This window comes from Pseudogymnoascus verrucosus, assembly GCF_001662655.1.
Source record: "Pseudogymnoascus verrucosus strain UAMH 10579 unplaced genomic scaffold scaffold_1, whole genome shotgun sequence".
Taxonomy (NCBI): domain Eukaryota; kingdom Fungi; phylum Ascomycota; class Leotiomycetes; order Thelebolales; family Thelebolaceae; genus Pseudogymnoascus; species Pseudogymnoascus verrucosus.
In genome coordinates this window covers 1-21,717 of record NW_017263652.1, presented here as the reverse complement: position 1 = coordinate 21,717, position 21,717 = coordinate 1, and the positions used below count along the sequence as shown (strand labels likewise).

The 21,717-nt window shown below is 45.4% G+C and overlaps 7 protein-coding genes across 7 annotated transcripts; 2 read left to right on the top strand and 5 right to left on the bottom strand.

Annotated features, from left to right (window-relative positions):
• Positions 1-251: 251 nt before the first annotated feature.
• VE01_00006 (uncharacterized protein) lies at positions 252-1,243 on the bottom strand (the record flags this gene model as incomplete). Its single annotated transcript, XM_018269541.1, has 4 exons — positions 252-469; positions 544-574; positions 633-886; positions 946-1,243. 4 exons carry the CDS (start codon positions 1,241-1,243, stop codon positions 252-254), a joined length of 801 nt encoding a protein of 266 aa, XP_018135134.1.
• A 550-nt stretch (positions 1,244-1,793) lies between these two features.
• Positions 1,794-2,944, bottom strand: VE01_10723 (uncharacterized protein). Its single transcript, XM_059464176.1, has 2 exons — positions 2,716-2,944; positions 1,794-2,661 (listed from the first exon to the last, which is right to left on the bottom strand). The coding sequence occupies exons 1-2, from the start codon at positions 2,825-2,827 to the stop codon at positions 1,937-1,939; spliced, it is 837 nt and encodes a 278-aa protein (XP_059320159.1). The 5' UTR covers positions 2,828-2,944; the 3' UTR covers positions 1,794-1,936.
• A 2,172-nt stretch (positions 2,945-5,116) lies between these two features.
• VE01_00005 (uncharacterized protein) lies at positions 5,117-6,854 on the bottom strand. The gene has a single exon (XM_018269540.2). It carries the CDS (start codon positions 6,776-6,778, stop codon positions 5,177-5,179), a length of 1,602 nt encoding a protein of 533 aa, XP_018135594.1. The 5' UTR covers positions 6,779-6,854; the 3' UTR covers positions 5,117-5,176.
• Positions 6,855-8,050: 1,196 nt separating this feature from the next.
• On the top strand, positions 8,051-8,991 carry VE01_00004 (uncharacterized protein). Its single transcript, XM_018269539.2, has one exon. The coding sequence runs from the start codon at positions 8,085-8,087 to the stop codon at positions 8,859-8,861; it is 777 nt and encodes a 258-aa protein (XP_018135132.1). The 5' UTR covers positions 8,051-8,084; the 3' UTR covers positions 8,862-8,991.
• Positions 8,992-11,208: 2,217 nt separating this feature from the next.
• Positions 11,209-14,286, bottom strand: VE01_00003 (uncharacterized protein). Its single transcript, XM_018269538.2, has 8 exons — positions 13,989-14,286; positions 13,859-13,939; positions 13,200-13,807; positions 12,950-13,152; positions 12,879-12,899; positions 12,452-12,826; positions 12,084-12,403; positions 11,209-12,037 (listed from the first exon to the last, which is right to left on the bottom strand). The coding sequence occupies exons 1-8, from the start codon at positions 14,158-14,160 to the stop codon at positions 11,229-11,231; spliced, it is 2,589 nt and encodes an 862-aa protein (XP_018135540.2). The 5' UTR covers positions 14,161-14,286; the 3' UTR covers positions 11,209-11,228.
• Positions 14,287-15,339: 1,053 nt separating this feature from the next.
• VE01_00002 (uncharacterized protein) lies at positions 15,340-17,495 on the bottom strand. The gene has a single exon (XM_018269537.2). It carries the CDS (start codon positions 17,346-17,348, stop codon positions 15,396-15,398), a length of 1,953 nt encoding a protein of 650 aa, XP_018135541.2. The 5' UTR covers positions 17,349-17,495; the 3' UTR covers positions 15,340-15,395.
• Positions 17,489-19,739, top strand: VE01_00001 (uncharacterized protein). The gene is made up of 4 exons (XM_059463233.1): positions 17,489-18,281; positions 18,335-18,803; positions 18,866-19,070; positions 19,125-19,739. Exons 1-4 carry the CDS (start codon positions 18,036-18,038, stop codon positions 19,633-19,635), a joined length of 1,431 nt encoding a protein of 476 aa, XP_059320120.1. The 5' UTR covers positions 17,489-18,035; the 3' UTR covers positions 19,636-19,739.
• The last annotated feature ends 1,978 nt before the right edge of the window (positions 19,740-21,717 follow it).

Sequence of the window (21,717 nt, the reverse complement as noted above, 5' to 3'; positions counted from 1 at the left end):
GAGTTAAGGTAAAAATTTAGGGGTTTTCACTCCTAGGGGGTAAAGCATATAACTAACTTATGTAGGGAAATAGCGTTTAAGCTAGGTATTTACCTACCTATGCTAAACACTAGGCTTTGTCTCGCTACAAATTAAACAACATTTCTGCGTATTAAACGCAATAATCTCTTAATGAAATTTCAAGTTTAAAAATGATTTTCTAAAGAATTATGTTCAGTCCGTGAAATGCTTTATCATTCATTTGAACGTCTTTAGAATAAGAGTCGCCCACCATTAGCACTCACTGTGCTTCCCGTCACCCACCTTGCACTATCACTAGCCAAAAAGGCCACAATCTGCGCAATATCATCTGGGGTTCCAGGGCGCGGTGCTGCAGCAGTAATTTTGGCACTCGCCATACGGTACGCTTCTAGCTGAGCAGCGGGAACCACGGAAACAGCTTCAGTCTCGACATAGGCTACAGAGACGGCTAGAAAGACAGTCAGCTTCAAACTTTGCTTATTCTAGAACGTGCCCAAATCAATTGTAAAAGTAGGTCCTCACCGTTAACGGTTATACCGTGTGAGTGTCCAAACTACGCATGGTCAGTTGCAACATTGCAAATCTATAGGCTCAGGAAGTAGCTGGCGAACCTCGAACGCCCAACTCCGTACCAAGCTTTCCCCTGCGGCTTTGCTTGCTGCATATAGCGGTAGTGTAATTCCCGGTGAAGGCGATCGGGCTGAAGTGCTAGATATGAAGATGATACGACTGCCTGGGTGCATATACGGCTGTGCAGCTTGTGTCAGGAAAAAAGGGGCACGCAAGCCGACATCCATAACGGTATCAAATATTTCATGTGTCACGTTCGGCGTTGGTGTTGTCTCTGGGTTTGCTGCATTGTGAACTATGTTTCATTGCGCGTAAGCCAGCAGAACTAAAAGAGGCCAGCGAAGCGCCACGTACCTAGAATATCAATCTTTTCTGTGCCCAGAGCTCTAAGGGTCTCCTCCACGATTCGTTTTGGAGATTCTCTGTCCCTTAAATCGGCGCAGATTGCAATTGCTTTGATGTCTTTGTTAAGAGCCACGATCTCGGCGACTGTTGAGGCAGCATCGGAGGCACGGGCAGGATTCCCATAGACTAGTGCAACTGAAGCTCCTCGGCGGGCTAGCTCCATCGAAATTCCTTTGCCAATGCCACGGGTGCCGCCCGTTACAATAGCTGTACAGGAGAGAAGACTCAAGGTCTTGGGAAATGACATTTTAATGAGGCACTGAAGGTGAAGAAGATGGGGTACAAAGAATTGATAGATAGTGATGTATTTGACACTAAAAAGGAGAGAAGGCAAGCATAAGCTCTTATAGAAGTGGCAATGAGTGGGAGAAATGATGGGCGTTACAGCTATGTCAGAAAAGCCGTCAGAGAAGGAGTACTTTACTTCTTCTCTGGCTCTTCATGGTTCTTTTGATGGGCTAGGTGGGTCATCATGAGACAGTGACGAGAGGAGCAGTCAGAAATTGAGAGAAGACGCGTCAGACAGTTCGTCAGAAAATAAGTGGATCCAGCTAATCGTCGGTGTCCGCACCAACGATTAATAGTAAATCGATACAATTTCCAAGCTATATCGACGTATCAAATATGAACCGAAGTTCCGAAAGTTTCTTAACAGTATAATATTTAAAGAAGGAACCACGACAGAATGTACTGATACGCTAACCGTCGGCTCTCAATCCGACCAACGCTAGGCGGTCTGCACAAGACCATTAAGCAGAAGTTAACTAAAACGGGATTTAAGTTATAATTGAGAGAGCCATAGAGTAAGAGAGGTGGAGCAGAGCTACGTTTGAAGCGACAAAATAACAATTATCCACTTCACTAGGTATCCTAACTAAACTAGCGGTATACTGTTCACGATTCAGGGCGATTCAATTGCACCAAGTGACACTGCTATAAGTTAACTAGTCCTAAAATTTTCCCTGATGTCTGCTAACACCAAGGGACACATACCCTGCTGCCTCCTCCAAAAATTCGTCATCTCCAACATCTCCTGATCTAACAGCCACCACCATTTTTTCACGAATACCTCACTAATCTCCCACCCACAAGGGTCCCATGGCTCAGAGCCCCAAAGCCGCCACTCGTCGTGTGGCAAGTCCTTACAAAGTGTGTCCTGATCCGTGATTTGCAGTGCACCGATAATACTATCACGAAGCGACGGAAAAGGTAAGATGTCCACAAAGGTATGGTGCAGAACCAGCTGTTGCTGCAATGTTGGAGCAAGCGTTGCAGGAGTTGACGCTGATGGATGGGGGCTTAGATAGGGCTGTGGCGATCCAATACAGACTAGCTGGAGCATACGGCCAAGAGTAGTGAAGGCATGCAATGAGTCCATAGAATAGAGGGCCAGCCATTTACTGTCAATAGCGGGATCCGGAAGTGGTAGTGAATTTGAGGTCTGAAGGTCGATTGATGCCGATGGCAGAGGTTCGAAATGGGTAGGAGACACAGCACAGCTGTATCCTGGTCGAGTTTCATTTGCAGAGACCAGATTTTCTTCATTGCCCAGAGCTTGTGTGGTGTGGTCAGAATTAGAACCCCCCACTTCTGAGAGATCTATGTCACGGGCTGACTCCCATGATCTGCAAAGTAGGTCTGCTCCTTTCCCAGCCAGTTTCCGGCCTAGAAGCAGCTCACGTTAGTTTTATATGTTGGAAATGAAACGTGAGTAATTACGTCTTGCTCTCTGTGAAAGTCGATCTTGTATCCTTTTGCGCTCCTTACGATCTAACACTGCGCTCCAGTCATCGCTTTGAGACTTGATGAAGGGCAGCCAGAAGGGTTTCATGATGATGATGACAAAATTCAAGGTTCAAGATGCTTGCTGTTCTCTTGATGGGCTAGGTAGATCATCATGCGACAGTGAAGAGAAGGGAGCAGTCAGAATTTGAGGGAAGGGAGTTCGTCAGAAAGTTTGTCAGAAAATCAGTGGGTCCAGCTAATCGTCAGTGTCTGCACGGACGGCTATTCTGACCCACATTTCAGCATACATTAGTACTATTATAGCTAGCTCCAAATTTAACCCCCTCATTAGGTGACTTCCCCAGGCTCTACCGCACGTGATGAAGTGGCTAAGGATGGGTGGACATTGCCTAATAACAGCGCGAGGACGCAGATTTCGAAGGCAAGTGAACTTAAGTTAGATCATAGAGATGGAATTCCCATTTCTACCAAGGGAATATATATTTTTAGTAGGGTAGACCTTAGCAAAATGTTGGATTACACTACATACTAGGCTTGCCAGATTAAACTGCAGAGACCAGACAGGGACTAGACCGCTTAGCTCTACGGCTGGAACTACGACAGAGTGAAATAAGGGCCGACTCTCTGCTGCGAGCTTAAGGTCTCGGTAGTTGACTCTCAGCAGTATAAGAAAGATTTGGAATCAATGTGAACGCAATTAGACTAATTAACAAGGTATGGTAGTAATTGTGGGTTCTCGAACCCGTCGTAACGGGGACGATTAGCTGGACCCACTGATTTTCTGACAAACTTTCTGACGAACTTTCTGACTGCTACTCTCGTCACTGTAGCATGATGACAGCAGAGGTTTTCGAGAACCCACAATTACTAAACTGGCCATACCAGACTGCATTAGACCGCTCATGTAAGAGTTTTGGTCCCAATTTTTAGACCCGGACCAGATGAAGGTTTAAGACCACTATTAAGGGCCGACTCTGTGCCACTAATCCAAGGCGGTTAGCAAGGCATAGGGAGCCAAGAACAGCCCGATCTTTATAGACAAGTCTTACCCGAAGAGTACTCTGTCAACCCTAATCGAAGAGCCTCTTTTCCATTAGATCGACAGCCTCAAAGTTGATGGATGGGAAAACTTAATGGTGAAGGCGACATTAGCGATCAGAGGAGTTGACAGCTTTACCGAGTGGAGTCAGCCAATCAAGAAAGATAAATGCAGTGTATGCGTATATTTACAAAGTTGCTACACCTCCTTAAAGATATAGGCTTCGACCGACGTGGGAAACAGTTTTCAATATTGTGGCTACACGATTCAGATGCAAGATTTTGTGTCAAATCTCTCCTAAAATGGAACAACTTTGGTGTAGCATGTTACAAGAGGGGGCTCACAAGCCGGCGGACCCAGTTACGGAGCTCGAACACAGGCGGAATCTGTTCCTAGTATCATCCTTTCTCTCGCGGGATCGAGCATTAAGGGGGGAGGCCAGATGTGAATTTCCAACGGGAGGAAGTGATCTTTTTATAGCGAAGGTGGATTTACTAAGGTGCTACCAGGCTGACTGCTCTAGGGGAGGCTGAAGTACTGCACCAGCTCTCACCTCTAAAACCCGCGTCTTCTTGGCTAGCTGAAACTCAACCTTAGTCTTAAGTGAAGTGGGAGGAGGTGGCTGGTCTACGTCGGATCTTCTCTAATCAAGTTCTAACGTGTAGCGACTTAAGAAAAGTGTGTGAAACCACTCTAGTAGAAGGTCTGATACAAGACAGGGGTGGCAATCATTAATGAGAGGACTGTCTATTTTACTACTCCTTGATCTTGCCACCATCATAGATATGAAGACACTTAGTACAGAGGCGGCAGCGCATGCTATTATAGCAAGGCTAGGTTAGGGATAGGTGAGGTATTTAGAGGGAGATCAAGCTAGTGGATATCCCGGGCACGCTGGAGCAGCTTGTATTTCCATATCTTAACACAATCCCTTCTCTCGCTCTTTGTCACCTCGTTCTTATGCAGAAAGCTTAAATGAGAACCAATCGTGCCAGGGACTAAAGCATAACGTGGGCAATGGCATAATGGCGTAATTGACACCACAACCCCCATCTTCCAACTTCAAATCATTTTTCTACTAATACAACTAACGGTACCCAATTCTAAGTTAGACAAATCAGTCAGACAAATCATCTGTAAGTAAGTCCTCCTCAATTTTCAATGTAATAGCTCCCTGTTCAACCCTTTGTGCTAGACCTTTGCCCTTGTTGTCGCCTCTCTCATTTTTAATTGGTAAAACTGCTAACTGGATTTATTGCGTACCTCTACAATGGAGTCTCCATGGAGCGAGAAGAAAGAGTTAAAAAACGCCATATTGCTAATTAGGTGGGTGGTCCCCTTTCTAACGAAACTCTCCTGGGTGGACTAGTAGATTACAAAGGGAGTAAAAAAAACTCAGATAATTAATTTGCCGGTTTGAACAGGGGAGTGTTCAATATGCTTAGGTGTCTCCCCCATCTCAACGGTGTCCTTAGCATTGACATCCGGCATCTCTTCATCCACCAGCTTGTTGTGCGCTGCGCTGTCGTCAAACATCTGCGCTACCTCCTCTAAGGAAAGATTCTTGGTTTCAGGATAGAAAAAGTACATAATAAAGAAGTTGCTGATCAAAACACAGCACCAGACAATGTAGTACTTCCAGCCTATGGCAGCAAGAGCAATGGGATTAGTGTATCCACTGAAAAGATTTGCAAGTGCATCCCCAAAACCTGTGATAACAAATGCCTTTGCACGGAGCTCGTAAGGTGCGACTTCCGCTGTGTAACTAGGGAACGCAACGCCGGGCATTTTATAAAAGGCCCCGAAAATCAATATCATTGCAATCGTTGTATGACCCATACCAGGGTTGGCGAAGTCCTGGCCAGTGTTGATTGCAGTCAAGATTGTTATAATCAAGAAGGCGCAGAACATTCCCACCGTGCCGTACAAAAATAGAGGGCGTCGACCAATCTTATTAACAAGCACAGAAAAAATATTTCCCCAGATAACCCCATTTATGTTAATGCATCCGTTAATAATGAGTTGGGTCTTAGAGTTCGTAATGCCGATTGAGTTCAAGACCAGATGTAAGTAATATGAAATCAAGGCATTTCCAGTCCATTGAGGGATAAAGCCAGCCGTGATAACGATCCAAAGTCTGCGTCTGTTTGCCGCCGTTCTGATCCACTCTTTCCATGAGCTCGTAGATTGTGCCCTCTCTATCTCAAGAGCATAATCGATCTCGGCAATCTCAAACTTTAGTAGTTCTGAGTTCTGGTCCCCTTCGGCATGATACTTTGTTAAGATCTCTAAGGCCTCGTCCCTGCGGTTGTTGTGCACTAGCCATCGCGGCGACTCAGGTACAAAGAAGCACAGGCTAATTTGAAAAAGTGAAGATATTGCCTGTAGTGCACTCGGAGAACGCCAAGACCAGGATCCAGCTATAGTCGCTGTGCCGTATGTAATCCAAGCAGCCATCAGCGAGCCTAAGGATCCAGTGCTGATCATGAATCCAACTATCTGAGCTCGCTGATCTGGATATGCGAGCTCTGAAATAAGGATTGGGCATGCGGTTTGCTGGATAGTATTACCGAATCCGATCAGAATACGGCCAATAACAAACATGGCGTAGCTTTGTGCAGAAGCTTGAAGCACAACTCCGATTAGAAGAAGGGAAGATCCAAAAGCAATTGGCCATTTCCTTCCAAACCTCTGGATAATTGGTGCACAAAGAAAGAGGCCTCCAATTTGACCATATCTGACTCCGTTTGAGATAGTTCCTAGCCTGGCACCAGTAGGATGACCGAAGAACTTCTGCCATTGCGGAACGCTTTGAATGCCGTTCAACATTGATCCATCGTAGCCGTTTGTGATATCAGTGACTATTGCACATAGGAGAAGAAGATTGAGGGTTCGCAAGTTCTTGTATGACCACCACATTTTATTTCGCTTTGGCAAGACATCTTGGAGCATCATGCCTCTAATTCCAGGGGAGGCTGCTGGGTCGATATGTAACATTATGGCGGGTTATGAGAGATGCTGCCGAGTCTGTTGTGCGTGTCGGGTTGATGTCTGCCGTTGTCCAAGCGTTGGCTTTTGCTCAGTTCGAGCGTGTGAATGTCGGCGATGGATTCCACAATATTCGAAAAATGCGGGGAGACAGATAGATGTTGACTTATTAGCTTTATCTCAGTCGGAACCCGGGGTAAAGGTCGGCCGGGCTCAGCCTACAAGGACGGTACAGAGCGCCACTCTAGGTACTCCCTCCACCCTTCTTATTCTTCTTCTTCCTGTATCGCGGGGCCCCAGCGGAATAATCAGCGTCCCTTTAGGACCTTCGACAAAAGCAGACCTATTGTATTTGATCCGAGTGGTGGAACAGAATTGTTCCTCACAACCGGGAGTGAACGAGTGTGTGACCGCTAGGGGTTGCTTATTTAACTCCGCAAATTTACAACCACGGAAGCTGGAAATAATACTTAAGCTTAAATGGACCTTTATTACTTAAATAAATCGCTTTCTAATGTATTCTTATGCTTAAGCACTTAGAGAAGTAGTTATAATGCATTATTAGTATTTCTGCAGTGGCTACTCACTAACTTTACAGTGCGCACTCACCGCACAATCTTTATATTCGCACGAAGCCTGACCGAAAAGGGAAAGTGATCTTCGGTGGTGCGAGTGTAAGCCCCACAGGGTGGTGCGAATGTATCCCGAGCCCCATCCAGGGTTTGGTACTCATTACATAAGACTGCTGGTCGTAGTCTCTCATCATCCCTCATCATCCTCCGTAGTTTGGCCAGAGCCTCGGTGTCGGGAGAAATGGCTATATTAGCAACGGATACCGCAGCGTTGCTCGGACGCTCAAATCCGAGTCAATGCTCGATGTATTATTGAATGAATTAGAGCAGATTAACTTTTGTTTGTAGCCCCGTGCAATTTGGCTGCGAGAACATGGGGTTGTGAGACATGCATGTTTTAGCAACGGATATCGAGCAATAATCGGCCGGTCAAATCCGAGTCCAAGCTCCAATTATTATTGAATGATCAAAGCAGATTAAATTCTCCCCACACAAGCCTAGCAGGATTCAAGGATGACATGTAGTTATTCGTATCGGGAATTTTATTCCACGAACCAGACCAAGTTTCCGTATTAGAAGTGCGGGGGGCATATACAGTAATTTCGTTTCCCTCTTATAAGTGCGTGGGGCATATAATTTGTACGATTTCGGTAATTCTATAAATAACACCATCCCCACTGCTCCTACGAATATTGCATCAGGTCGCTGCCTCTTCATTAGGTTTATAAATCAATTATTGCACAATGTCTCGTCTTGCCCTGTCAACTCTTGCATTCTCGCTCGCTTTTGGTGCGGTGGTTCTAGGCTACGCATTGGAGACTCGGGCTCTCAATCCCAGCTGCGCTCCTGGTGGCAACTTTGACTTTTCTACTTGGGAACTTCAACTTCCCATTGGCAGTCCGGGCAGCCCGACGACGATTTCCGAGTCAGCCCTTGAAGGGTGCTCTGGATACCAGGATCCGGGACATGATTACTTCTTCACGGAGAGTGGAGATGGCGCTATGGTCATGAAAGTTCCTGGTTCACCTTCGTCCTCCGGATGCGTGACAACTCCAAACACCAAGTACTGTCGAACGGAGCTTCGCGAAGAGAATCCTTCGAGCTGGGACCCGAAGGCTGCTAAAAACCGACTCAGCGCCACCCTCTCTGTACCTAAGGCCGATGACAGCAAACATGGCACAATAGTTGGCCAGATCCACATGGACTCGAGCGTATCAAACTATCCAGTGGCAAAGCTTTATTATAACTCGAAAGGAGACCTTACTATGGGAGTCCACAAGTCACGATCGGGTGGTCCTGAATACTACACGTCTTTTGGAAATATTCCTTTAAAGACGACTTTCAGCTATGATATTCGGTATGAGAATAGTATCCTGACCTTGGGTATTAATGGTGGCGCTGCGAAGACAATTAGTTTGGGAAACTTGAACCCGCCGTTGAGTTATTTCAAGGCCGGGAACTACAACCAAGGAAATGCTTCTTCAGAAGTGCATTTTTTTGCAGTCTCTGTGCAGCACTGAGATATCCCCGGCAAGGAAAGAGTGGTGCTACAAGTGAGAATGGGTTTGACCTTGGCTTGCTCAGTTTCAATCAGCTTTTGCGTGGCCTCTCGTTAGAACTTATCTAGTAGTTTAAAATTGATATTCCAACTCAAAAAAGGCTGATTGAATTCAATTTGCTATTCCTACTCATAATATGAATCAATTGTCGCTCGCGTGGCATAGTGATAACAGTGTCTATCTACCTGCTCCCTACTTTGCCTAATTTTCACTGCCTGTAAGTAGCCAGTAGAGTGGAACAATTATCGTCGCAGATATTATAATACCCTCTCCTTTCTCTTTGGGTTAACTCATTAACCGCTACAATGGTGAGAAATAGCTTACATCAGGAGGTTCCAAGAACGAACAGGAATAAGCCGCATGTAGAGTGTAATAATCTCGTTTCCATGGCGATATGCCAGAAGTTAACCGAAAAAGAGGCTCTCTGGCCATCTTAGAAAGACAAACGTTTTCCTCCAATCGTACAACACTCTAGATGCTGATTGAAGTGCTAAACCTATTCAAATCTAAAATAATTTGGTGCCCAGCAATTCTCACACACTGCACGTACCCACTCGCGGGGTATACCCCTCAAACCGTGCAGAGAGAAGATGTTGTTCTTTTATGATTATAATGGTAGCATTAGACAATCTTGAGACCTAAGTCGTCTAATTACTGTAATCCACTCGCGATTGGCTGGCTACGTCGTATTCGGTTTATTAAGTCGCTAGGTCTCCATAACAACCATCTCTGTTAAAATCATACCCATTTGGATACCGTTTAAAAAAGTAACATAGGTATCTGACACTAAAACCCCATGCTTTGCATTATCTTGGATTCTGTTGATCCAAGAGGTGATAATGGAGAGGATTTCAAGGCGTCTGCGGGTGGGGAGCAGATGAAGCTCTCATGTTGCATTTTCTCCCTTCCGTATCACTTCGAGCATGTCTGGTATTCAGAGTCACTTTACTTAGGGAGTCTCGAATCTGCATTTTTATCTTTATTGTTTAAAACGTCTACTTGGCGGGTCCACCCACTCGCTTCGCTCGTAGGCGGCGACAGCGAGTTGTGGTTGACACGTAGCCTCATAATTATCATCTCAATACCACCACAATACCACAAGCATGCCCCCAAAACGCGATTCTGAATATAAAACCCGTCTTGCAAATGCAATTGAGTTCTATAATAGCCATCCTAACACCTATACAATCAACTAGGTCGCTACGAAATACAAGGTTAGCGATGAAACGCTTTGACGACATATACAAAAGCCTGTACAACTAGCGCATGGAGGCCAGAATCGAATTTTTTGACGCCGTCGCAGGAAGCTGCAATATGCTAGTTCATATATGACCAATTGGCTCGCGGAATGCCTACAGATAGATCTATGATTCTATAGGCTATTATAGACCTACAGCTAGGCAAACTACCCCCCTCTTAACGCTAGCTACAACGATTCCTAAAGGCGCACCCTAAATTCCATACGATTTGTACAAGATCCTTAAACACCTAGTAGAAGCAAGCTTAGAATAGAGCTAATTTTAAAGCCTTCTTTATAGAGTATAATGCACTCTTAACTTAATATCAAATTAAGCCACAGAACCTCTAGAATTTTAACGAGACAAGCTATATAATTAGGTGCTATAAGTCTACTTAAGTTATTATGCCTATAGAAATTAAATAGGTTTATATAATCTAACTGTCTATTAAAGTATAGATGCTAACTAACTAGTAGATTATAGACAACCTTAACAATCATACATCTATAATAGTCATTAAAGCTGTTAACGCTAAAGGTCTAAATAAGGTAAGAGCCTTATTAGGAAGAACTAGACTACTAACTTCATTAATCGTTATATAGAAATCAAAGTAAAGTTTAGTTAGAAGTATAATTATAAACAAGTAAAATATAAAGATCTAAAGATAATTTAAGAGTAGTTCTCTCTTATATAAAATAGAGTTATAAAATATAGAATCTTAGAGTAGGATATCTATAACTTTAATAAAGTAGGTTTTATAATAGAAGTTATTACTACTATAACTATAGCTAATGTGAGAAGATTAGACATAATACCCGTACGTGTAAGAGGCACTAGGAATCAATTGCAATTAAATAAGGGTCATTATATAGGGTGGCAGTGTAGTAGCAGTAGTAATAGTTAGATTTTGGTGTTTTCGTGCCTCGCCCGCTTGTGTGCCTCGTTCGCTTGTGAAATACGTTACAGAATTGAACTTATTATAGCATAAACCTACACAGTACACTAGTGAAATACAGCAAATATATATAGGTTAAATATTAACTTTAGAGTTATGAAGACAAATAGTACCTCTTAATACAAACTCTTCCTCTTATATAAACTCATTCCTATTCCAGTAAACTAGATTAAAGTTAAAATCCGTTCCATCAAGCGTGATAACTCGATCTAATTCAGAAAACGTTTGGTCAAATAGCCCATTTGACATGACGGCCAAGTCATCCTCGGCGATTTCGCCCACTCCATCTCCTACACTGATGTTACCGTTACTGCTCGGATCCACGATCGGTTCCTGGACCATCTGACCTCGAGTGTGGTGCAGGTTGGTCAGCGCTGTCATGGCAGATACTGACGTATTTTCGTTACCCAAAAAGGTATGTACTGAGGAGATTGTCTCTGGAGAAAGTAGATTGTAAGATTGTTTGCCGTCATTTTTGGCATATGGGTTGATGTTGTTAAACGATTGATCTAAGGCAGGACAATGGCTACCTCCTGCTTGTGGAGCTCTCCACGTAGTAGCGGAGCTGCTTTTATCAACGATACCATTTTCATCCACAGCTGTAGAGAGCCCACAGCCATCAGCTGTGTCGCTTGAATAAGCAGTCGAGTGATGTGACGTGACTGGTTGAGCCATGACCGCTATTAGGTCTGAGGTAATGTTGAATTGGAATAGATTATCGGTCGACAAGTCGGGCTTGTTGAGAATCTTTGCGTGCATTGCTTCGAGCAAGGCAGCATATTCCGCAGCAAGATCAAGGTGTCCTTGATCAATTTCACCGGTGCTCGCCTGACGATGAGGAGACGTAGATAAATTACCTTGCCACCTGCGAGACATATCCCGTAAACTCTCCAGTAGAATAAAGAACTCATTAGTCAGGCTGTTTCCAGTAGCTTTCCAGTGTACTAGCTTGAATTAATTGCTATCCGTAAATAGTGCATCACGACTCACCAAGTAATACTCGGGCAGCAACAAACGCACAGAAAGGGAACTGTGCTACAGCCACTTCAGACCCGCCGTATGTGAGAAATTTATAGGTTATTGACGACGTCTCAACTGCGGCGAGCTGGCATGTCTCGGCGCTGCAAGAGCTAGGAAGTCGAACCATATTTCGGAGCTCAGCAGGCGGGTAAGCAATGTGCTGATGCAGTAAGATCATGGACGCGTTGTGAGTAATGTGGGCTAAAGTCAGGTTGGGATCCATTGTGACGACTGCTTGATCATGAGATATATTGGAATCTTTGAACTTTGGGGGGAGAAAGGTTTTCCAGCTATAAGAATCAGGGCTTTGGTCAAAGTGTAGTGGTTAGGAGACATACTGAACTAATCTCAGATCTAATTCCTTAAACCTCGTTAACCAGCTGCGAACCTCCTGCTTATTATGAAAGTTGACTGGTTGTTGTAGGAAATACGAGGTCACCTGGCTCAGTGACTCAGTTGCCTCGATTCGATATGCAAATGCGCCTACATTCAAGGACTCTGACGCGGGAGATGTATCAGTTAGCTTGGTCGCAAAGCCGTTAGGAGACAACGGAGAGAGCGCCTGGTGGAAAGTGATTGGGTTTCCGATCTTGGCAGCAGATTTATTCCAGATTCCAAAATACGGAGTGATAGCTCGCTCGCCTCTGGCCCATATATTGCCATCGCTAGGGAGTCGGCGGCAAACATCTTCGGATGTTAGACTCGTGCTCCATCTAAATTGGTTAGTTGTTGCTCAAGCCAGTCAAGTCAGATTGAACGGCTTACCCCGTGATGACAGAACATAGCCTATGCACTGATCAGATAATGACTAGTGAGGAATATTGTAGAGAACACACCGGTCTAAAATGAAAACGTTCCAGAATACTCTCCTTCTCTCTTCAGTCTCGGCCCAACTCGTCGAATCTCCCAGCAGTCTGAGAGCCCCGTGAAGCGCTGGCGGCGGTTTCTCATCTACCTCGATGGTGAGCTGCAGATATTCGACAGTCCTTGTCAGAGATCCAATAATAGGCCACGCGCTGACTAGACTGCCTTCACCCATCTATAATTGGGATTAGCATGGCCGACAATTATCACACCGTAACGTACATAATCAGAGGCAACAATGACCAAGGCCTGCAAGCTTTCTACTGACATACTTGTCATTGCAATCCGCGTGACTGCATCGCGAGATACTCGAACCTGCCGATCTCTCTCTGACTCCTCTAGCCGGATATCGTCTAGCTTTAGGTGTTTCATTGTGATACAGATCATGGCATGAACAACGACTGTCAACTTTGTCGCGTTTTGGGGATCCTTCAGCCGCGCCTCGAATCTAGGCTGATGAATACAGGGCAGCCATGGATGGATCTTCATAAAATATACCTGGAAGACCAAGTCCAAAATATGCTCTGAAGGTAATGATGTGAGCTGATCGTCAAATGTAGGACCCGGCGAATCGATTCTCTGTCTCTTGGCGCTATTTGCTTCTAGCGTTGTATGGTTGGATTTCCCTAGCTCTGTTAAAGGGTTTCTTGCTAAATTGCAATCGGGCAACATTGCTTCGTCAAGACATCCGTTACGGCCGCCGATATCTCCACCCATTGAATTGGTGATAAGGAGTGCTGCATGGTAGATGCAGCCGTGGGATCCAGCTCCCAGGGGCGCTGGCCCCGTTTCCTCGCCACTACCGTTGACTATAAGCCTCTCTAAGACACCTATAGAGTGTCAGCTACTGGAGCCAATGAGTATTTGCATGAGTGGCCGACCAATTCGTCTATTGAGACCCTCGATCGCGCCGTTCTTCAGGCCGGGCTTCTGCCGTTTCTTATCGTACACGCAAGGGCACGCTTCAATCGTCAGTCCTGTGCCATATCAACCATGGATACAGAAACGCACTCAGTCGGGAGCATTGAGAGCAGGAAGGCGTTTCACGAGAGCACTTTAACTTTCGATGCCGACATGACTGGCATGCGGTGGTCTCTTCTGTGACCCGGGACAACCTCCATTGCTCTGGGTCTTGATCCGTAATCGCCTCATCGGAGTCTGGAAGGATTGTAGGTCGCATCATTGAGTACCTTGAGCCTTTTTTCAACTCCAAGCTCGTTCAAATAGAGTTATGGTCACGCGCAGAATTGGAGTGCAGGATTGTGTTGAAGGTAATTGCAGAATGCGGGGAACCACACACGAACTTGTGTGGTAATCTCCGACTACCGTAATCAATCCTTCGGGCAACGGAGCAGAAGCTTCACAGTAGAATACAGTAACTAGGGTATATAGATCAATTGAATTCCTACCTAATCTACGGGCCTACGTACGCTATTTGTAGGCCTGGGGGAAACCCCCAAAACCCTGACGAGCTGGGCTTCCTGGGCTCAGCTGGGCTTGAGTCAGTGGCTTCCAATAGTATGGTGCCACTGTCTTACTCGCAAGCCGACCGGGAAGCTGGGACAATTCCCTGGGGAAAACTGTCATTTTGGGCGTAAAAGCCTACCGTATCCCACGGGAATGTCCGTTTCCCCCAACAGATTGTGCTGCGACCCCTGGTTAAAAGGGATATACGTATCGTGCAAACATATTGATCAGCGAAGCCTAGACTTCGTAACGCGGCTCAATAACTTGTTATAGTTTATCAAGTGGATATATATGAGGATTAGAGGGTATAAAGCCCTCTTAGAAGGGGTTTACATGTGTATATATAGAGCCTACATAGTGCTGTTATTAGAGTCGCGAATTCAGTTGTTTCAACCTCCTATATTGCTTACTTAATTTCTTACCAAGAGATCTTATGGTAAGTTAAGAGACTAAGTGAAGAATCCGGGGAAATGCAGCTTTCCCCGCTTTCCAACGACGTCGACTCGGTTAGTCAGCCGAGCTACTTTAGTTGTTTTTCCACCAATGAACCCTACTTACCGACTATACCTCAACGATACACCAGTGCAAGTAATGGTAATTCAAATGGGCAACCTGACGTTTAAATTGAATACAGTGTCTATAATATGTTGAGTATTGAAAGTTTCGTTTTGTCTGAAAGCGTGATATGGGCACTGTGGCCGAGCGAAATGCCGAGTGGTCTCAATTCAACTTTCTAGAGTGGCTTACACGTACTATTAGGATGCAACGCTTGTGGCCTGTTATGGAAACCAGGTTATATAAGATATAAGTTAGCTCAGTATATAATATGTAGGTCAGGTAGCTAATCAATAGAACTCAATTCCGGTAATTAGGCCTTACAGAAGTCTTTATGCCACTTAGATGTAAGACCACGAAATACATGACATGTTTTCTAATGATATCTAGGCAAAGTTAAGGGTACCATTGACGCGTCGGATTGTAGTCCTCTGTAATCTTGATCGTGACTCCCCTTTCTTCCACTAGCTTCTCCAGCTCTTCTACTGTCGGAATCTTTGGAGGACTAGTCCACGTCTGCAACAGCGCTTGCACATCGGGACCCGCCAGAATAGCACTCGCAAATACAGCTGGTACGTTCGCCTCCACGTTCCCGAGGAGCTGCGGAATCAAAGTCCGGGGAAACATCAAACTAGTGTTTCCATGAGGAGCATTGACTCTAGCAAGCCGTTCGTGAGGCGAATCGTCGAGAATACCGCTAAAGTCGCCCAGTTTGCTCACCACATACGCCGAGGAACCTACCTCAAACCTTTGGTCAGCATCAAAATCCGTGCGAGGGGCGGCGAAGCCACCTTCTATCGTTTGAAGGGACCGTAGAGAAGTGATGCGATGGACACGAAGGTGCCATGCTCCACTTGGTATGATCCATGTTTCAACCGTGACATCGCTCCATGGTGTCCAGGTTGAAAAGAGAACGTCTCCCGCCAGGGCAGCAGTATTAACATGTTCGCGCACACGATAGTGCTTCCCGTCATCGCTGAAGCCAATCATGCTATCGAATACGGCTTGATTGAAGGCCAAAGCATCGCTCTCCACGCTGAATCCGTAGCGAGAAGAGTACGCAAACTTGAAGTATTTCTCCGGCACGCCTCTCATCATCTGCGTAGTGCCTGGGCCCGACACCAGCATCACGGTATGACTTTGCTGGTGTGTGAAGACCATTCCTGCAGTTGGGTCTGCATATACTGGAGATCTGCTGGGCATGGGTAGTTCGTCCGCTGTCCAGAAGGGGTGGTCTGCTGAAAGAGCCAAGGGTGCAAAGGCCTTCATCGACCACCATGGCGAACCGGTCGAGCAGTAGCGCTCAGTCGGCAGTTGATTCGGGTAGGCGTATCCCAAAGTCAGAAGGCCGTCGTCGCGTCGACAGATAGGTTGCGAAGCCCACCATCGCAGGTTTCGCAGGTATAAGCCCTTAAGCACACCCCAAGGCAGGACCTCCTCGTTGGCGACAGCCAACGCCCCCCAGAATGCAGCTGTCGCCTGGCGATAGATCAGGCTTCGCCCATAGGGCACATTGGCACCACTATCCGCATACCAATGAACAAGATGCTGGGCATACAGCCGCGCTCGTTCCCGGAATCGAGCGCTACGAGCCTGGTCCTCAGGACGATGCACGGCGTAGAGGAGTCCGTAGTAGTGCCATGCGAAGGCGTTATACCAATCAAGCCGTCGGGAATCCTCTATATTGCCATTATCACGGAACCAGCCCTCGCCAACATACATCTCTTCCAGGTCTTGGAGATATTGTTCCGTGCCGCTTTGATCAACCGCGACTCCGACTTTCTCAAGCCCAAGATCGACCACAACTCGGAAGAACTTGTGGTTATTATTCGCGTGTTTTGTATTCCGGCTTTCAATCAACCAGTCGGCAACATTTTTCTTTGTAGTCTCATCGAAGGGGTCCCAGACGTGCTGTGGAACGACGAGTAATGCATATCCAAGAGCTGTGGCTTCAACATGTCGCTGATCCATGTCCGTGACCGGGCCCCAGTATTCCGGGTGTGCTGGGTTAGTACCGTTTTTCAGGCCCTCACGATATATGTCCCAATGCTCAAAGTGGGATCCGCCTGCGGCGAGAGGTACAAGTCCGAAGAGGGGACGCGCGAATCCTTCCAAATCGCAGGCGGCGCGGTCCCAGGTTGAGCCTGATGAATCGAGCTGTACGCGCGCCCTGCCTGCAGAGAAAGCGGGCAGCAATGGATTAAAGAGGGTATGAACAGCAGCGATTATATCGTCGCGGGTTTTGTGAGGATTCCCGGCAAGGGGATTAAAGCAGGATTGTGGCATTGGGCTAGAGTCGATGGCCATGTTGGTGGCCTCTGTAACGACAGATTCAGATATATATTGCATGCGGCTGTAGCTGAATTTTCAATGCGGCCCTCTTCTCTATTTTATATTTGTTCTCGTCGATGTCTATATTTCATAAACTCTAGTTTATACATCGACAGTCTTTTCCTACTGGGGTTCTTCGTGCGCTGTTGTGCTCATATGTGAAATGGGGAAAGACTTTGGTGGGGCAATTGGCAATTGGCTGTGGTTCAGTGTGGGAAGCGCGACTCTCTCTCTGGGGCAACGGGCATCGGCGCGATGATCGGCCGGGCTTGAACATCCCGAATATCCCGCTATAATTATCCCACCTACTACGTACAGACACAACATGAATTAACATCAACTGAAATGGGAGAGCCGCAAAGCGCATATTGATCGGCCGACGATTCACCCACCTCTCCAAAGCGACCTTCCCATCCAAAGGGGTTGGATATGGCTGCCCCGCACAGGGATGACGGAGCCATCTTCTCCTTGGCTCTGCAAGATGTGTCCTTTACAGTTCCAGCACGGGTATGGTAGGTGAATTAGGCAATAAATTTATTACTGTATAGATAATTATGGCATATATCAACGTATATAACCCGGTGATACCTCCGAACAATGCAGTTGTTCCATTATACACTGCGTTTAGGGAGCGATAGTGACTAGAAACAGATATTGAAATCGACATTGATTATAATACTACCTTGCGTCACTGCACCAGATATAATGGCTGTGGCAGATCCACCTTCATCCGAATCAGAGCGTGGAAATTCGAACGCTTTAGTCGGTCACCTCAATGGCAGCGGCAATATCACCTCAAATGGGAGTTCCTCGCTGGTATTCGAAACGCAAGAAAATCCCCTCTCCCCCGTTGCACGCACCAAGCAGCTAGACGTCGATATGCAGAAGTTGTTCGGCGAGTCACGAGCCGGCAAGATCTGGAGGACTGCTGCCCATCTTTCGCCAGCTGGGGTAAGTACTCCAACTTGAATTGCCGTATCCAGACCGACTGAACCTATTCATAGGGCTTTCCCGAACACGTCCTCCCCTCAGGCGAAACAGCTGGTAAATATATAAGCCGTGAAGCCACCTTCTGGACATGTGGGTTTTTCCCTGGCAGTGTGTACACTTTGCTCGAGCGGAGTGTCAGATTTCCCCAAAACTTCCCCATTTCCGACCCTGAGATCGACCGCACAAATTTGCACGAGCAGCTCCTTGACCTATGTCAAATATGGTCCGAACCACTGCATAGTATGGCGCTTCGACGAAACACGCACGATATTGGGTTCATCATCATGCCCGCGCTGCGACTTGATTGGGAGTTGACAGGCAATGCGCGAAGCTTCAAGTCCATCTTGACCGCTGCCGAGAGTCTAGCATCACGGTATGATGAGCGAGTGGGCGCAATTAGGAGCTGGGATAAACAGTTTAGCAATCGCTACAGCATCACGGACAAGGAAGAGAACTTCTTAGTTATCATTGATAGCATGTGCAGTATGCATTTTCCATCACGCGCACTTTAATATCGATTGTGAGATGCTGATTGATGTGTGCAGATCTCGACCTTCTCTACTACGCTGGCCATCACACAGGTAATCAGCGATACATCAACATCGCTACTGCGCATGCACACGCTGTTGCGAGAGCCATCATTCGACCTGACGGCTCGAGTTTCCATGTGTGCAATTTCCATCCTCAAACAGGCGCTATTCAGCGACAGTTCACACATCAGGGATACAAGGACAAGTCAACATGGAGTCGGTACGTATGAGGCCCCATTATACGCCTTTTCGTTCTGACCATGGACTGCTGTAGTGGCCAAGCATGGGGCATCCTCGGCTTCGCCCAGACGTACGCCTGGACCAAAGATCCCGCGATCCTGCAAGCAGCCACCGCATTGTCTGATCACTTCTTGAAGCAGCTTGCATCCGCGACGCACCACCACCCATATGTGCCACTGTGGGATTTCGACGACAATGAGCCGTCCTTATTGCGAGATACATCCGCTGGCATGATCGCTGCTAACGGCTTACTGATCCTTCACCAGCAACTTGCTACCGAGAGATCACCTTATCTGGATGCAGTGCGGCACATCGTCAAAGATACTGTCGATCTCTCCCTCGCGACAGATCTAGCACCACTTAAAGTCAATGCAGCCTCTGGCAAGATCGAAGTCGCCGAGCCCGATTGGGCATCGATATTAAAGAATGCAACGGCAAATAACAATGAGTTCGCGATATTTCGCTACAGCGATCATGGCCTAGTGTATGCAGATTATTATTTCTTAGAACTAGGCAATAAATTGCTAAGGATGGGATTAGTTTGATTTAATAGCATTTTCTTAGGGGCTAAGTTTTTAGGAAGGAAATTATTAAATCTTTGTTATTTATTCTAGACTATTGTTTGTACGTTAGGAATACTAAAATGGGGGTGAAGGTTAGAACAAACTTGCGAAACTTTTAGTACAAAACTTGTTGGAATTGAGTCTAGTAACGGTAAATAGGTCTCCTTTTCCCGATCAGAGGGTTAGGGCGGAAGATATACTGGATGAAAGGTTGTGGTTTAGGCCCTAATTGCCCGATTCGGCAAATAGCCTAGCAGAATGCATTGCCTACCGCCTTTCCTAATTGGGGTTTTTCAGAGAAAGGACTATTCAACGCCCACATTAGAAGTTTAAGTAAAAGAAAGTTGAATTGACTATTAGTATAAACTATTTGCAACTATATTTAATATATTTGATATAGATTATTATAGTAGACAGCGTTGTAACCTATGAATATATAGACTCACATTTGTACTAAGCGTAGAAATGGCGCTAACTGTTATAGCTAGGGTTTTCAGCAGCACTATCGCTAACACCCTAAGTACAGTAGTAATAAACATGTTAGTAGTTTAACTGCCCTTAAGGCAGGGTCAACATCAGGTAACAGAGTTTTCTTAGGCACCTGCTTCTGTAGGTACTAGAGAATTCCTAGGTACCTAAGAATTGCTAGGTACTAGATAGAACAGGCACCTAACTCTTTCTAGGTACCTAACTATTACTAGGTACTAGACATAGCAGGTACTAGACTATTTATAGGCACCTCCTTATAAGAACCCTACATAATGGAATAGTAGGAATAGTAAGAATAGCAAAGGAGTTTACTATTCTAACTATTCCCTTTAGTATAACGCTACTATATAAGTAGATAGTTAGTTCTTAGATAGGAGCTTTATGCTTAACTTAATATAGTATTTGTTATATACTAGTAATGTGTTTTATAAAAGCCTTTATGTCTAATCCCCTACCTCCTCTATTAAGTAAACTAACATAATAAAACCTCTATAAGTCTTATAGTTTAAGACCTAGCGTTACACTTTAAGCACTACTTCTATAAGGTACTAGCTTATATATAAAGTAATTATGTTAAAGAACATACTTAGTCCTAAGGGAAGCGTTATTAGTAGGGCTAAGACACCTATGTGTAACGCTGGGTCTTAAACTATAAGACTTACAGAGGTTTCGTTGCGTTGGTTTACTTAACAGAGGAGGCAGGGGATCAGACACAAAGGCTTTCGTAAAACACGTTACAGTATATAATAGAATACTATATTGAGTTGAGCACGAAGCTCCTATCTAAGAACTAACTACCTACTTATATAGAGGCGTCGTGCCAAAGGGGACTGTGAGGAACTATAGGAACTGTAAGAGTTCTAGCAGTTCTCACGGTTCCATCACGTGAGTGCTATTCTGGTACCTGTGCTGTTTCCGGTACCTGCAACTCCAGTACCTCCTAATTCCTAGGTGCCTAACTGTCTTCTAGTACCTGTAAACTCAGGTGCCGGACACTCATCAGGTGCCTAATAACTGACCCTGCCTTAAGGGCGGTCGAATCGCTAACATCCTCATTACTACTATATTCGGGGTGTCGGCGATAGTGCCGCTAAAAACCCCAGCTGTAACACTATGCCTATATTGTCTTAGAACATTCTGTTATAGCTAAAACATGCAACCTATATGCTATAGGATAGAATAATAAGGTAAAATAGCTTATAGCTAATTAGTAATAGGAAATGGACGTAGAGATTATAGGTAGCTTAGTTAATAAGGGCACCTTTAGGAAAAGGTACCTTTCTTAGAAGGTACCTACTACTTATATAAGGCTCCTTTTTCAGTAAAAGAGTAAAATTACAAGTTGGTAATTAGCTAAAGCTACCCCTACCTAGCGCGCTTTCTAGTGAAAGAGTTATAGTAAAAGAGGAAATAGGGGTTTGTAGTCGTAGGGTGTTTCTATTGCTAAATACATAGGGTATTAGGTTTATATAGTTATAAATATGTTTTTATATGATCCTGTCCATAGTATATGTAACGCTGGGTCTTAAACTATAAGACTCATAGAGGTTTTGTTACGTTGGTTTACTTAACAGA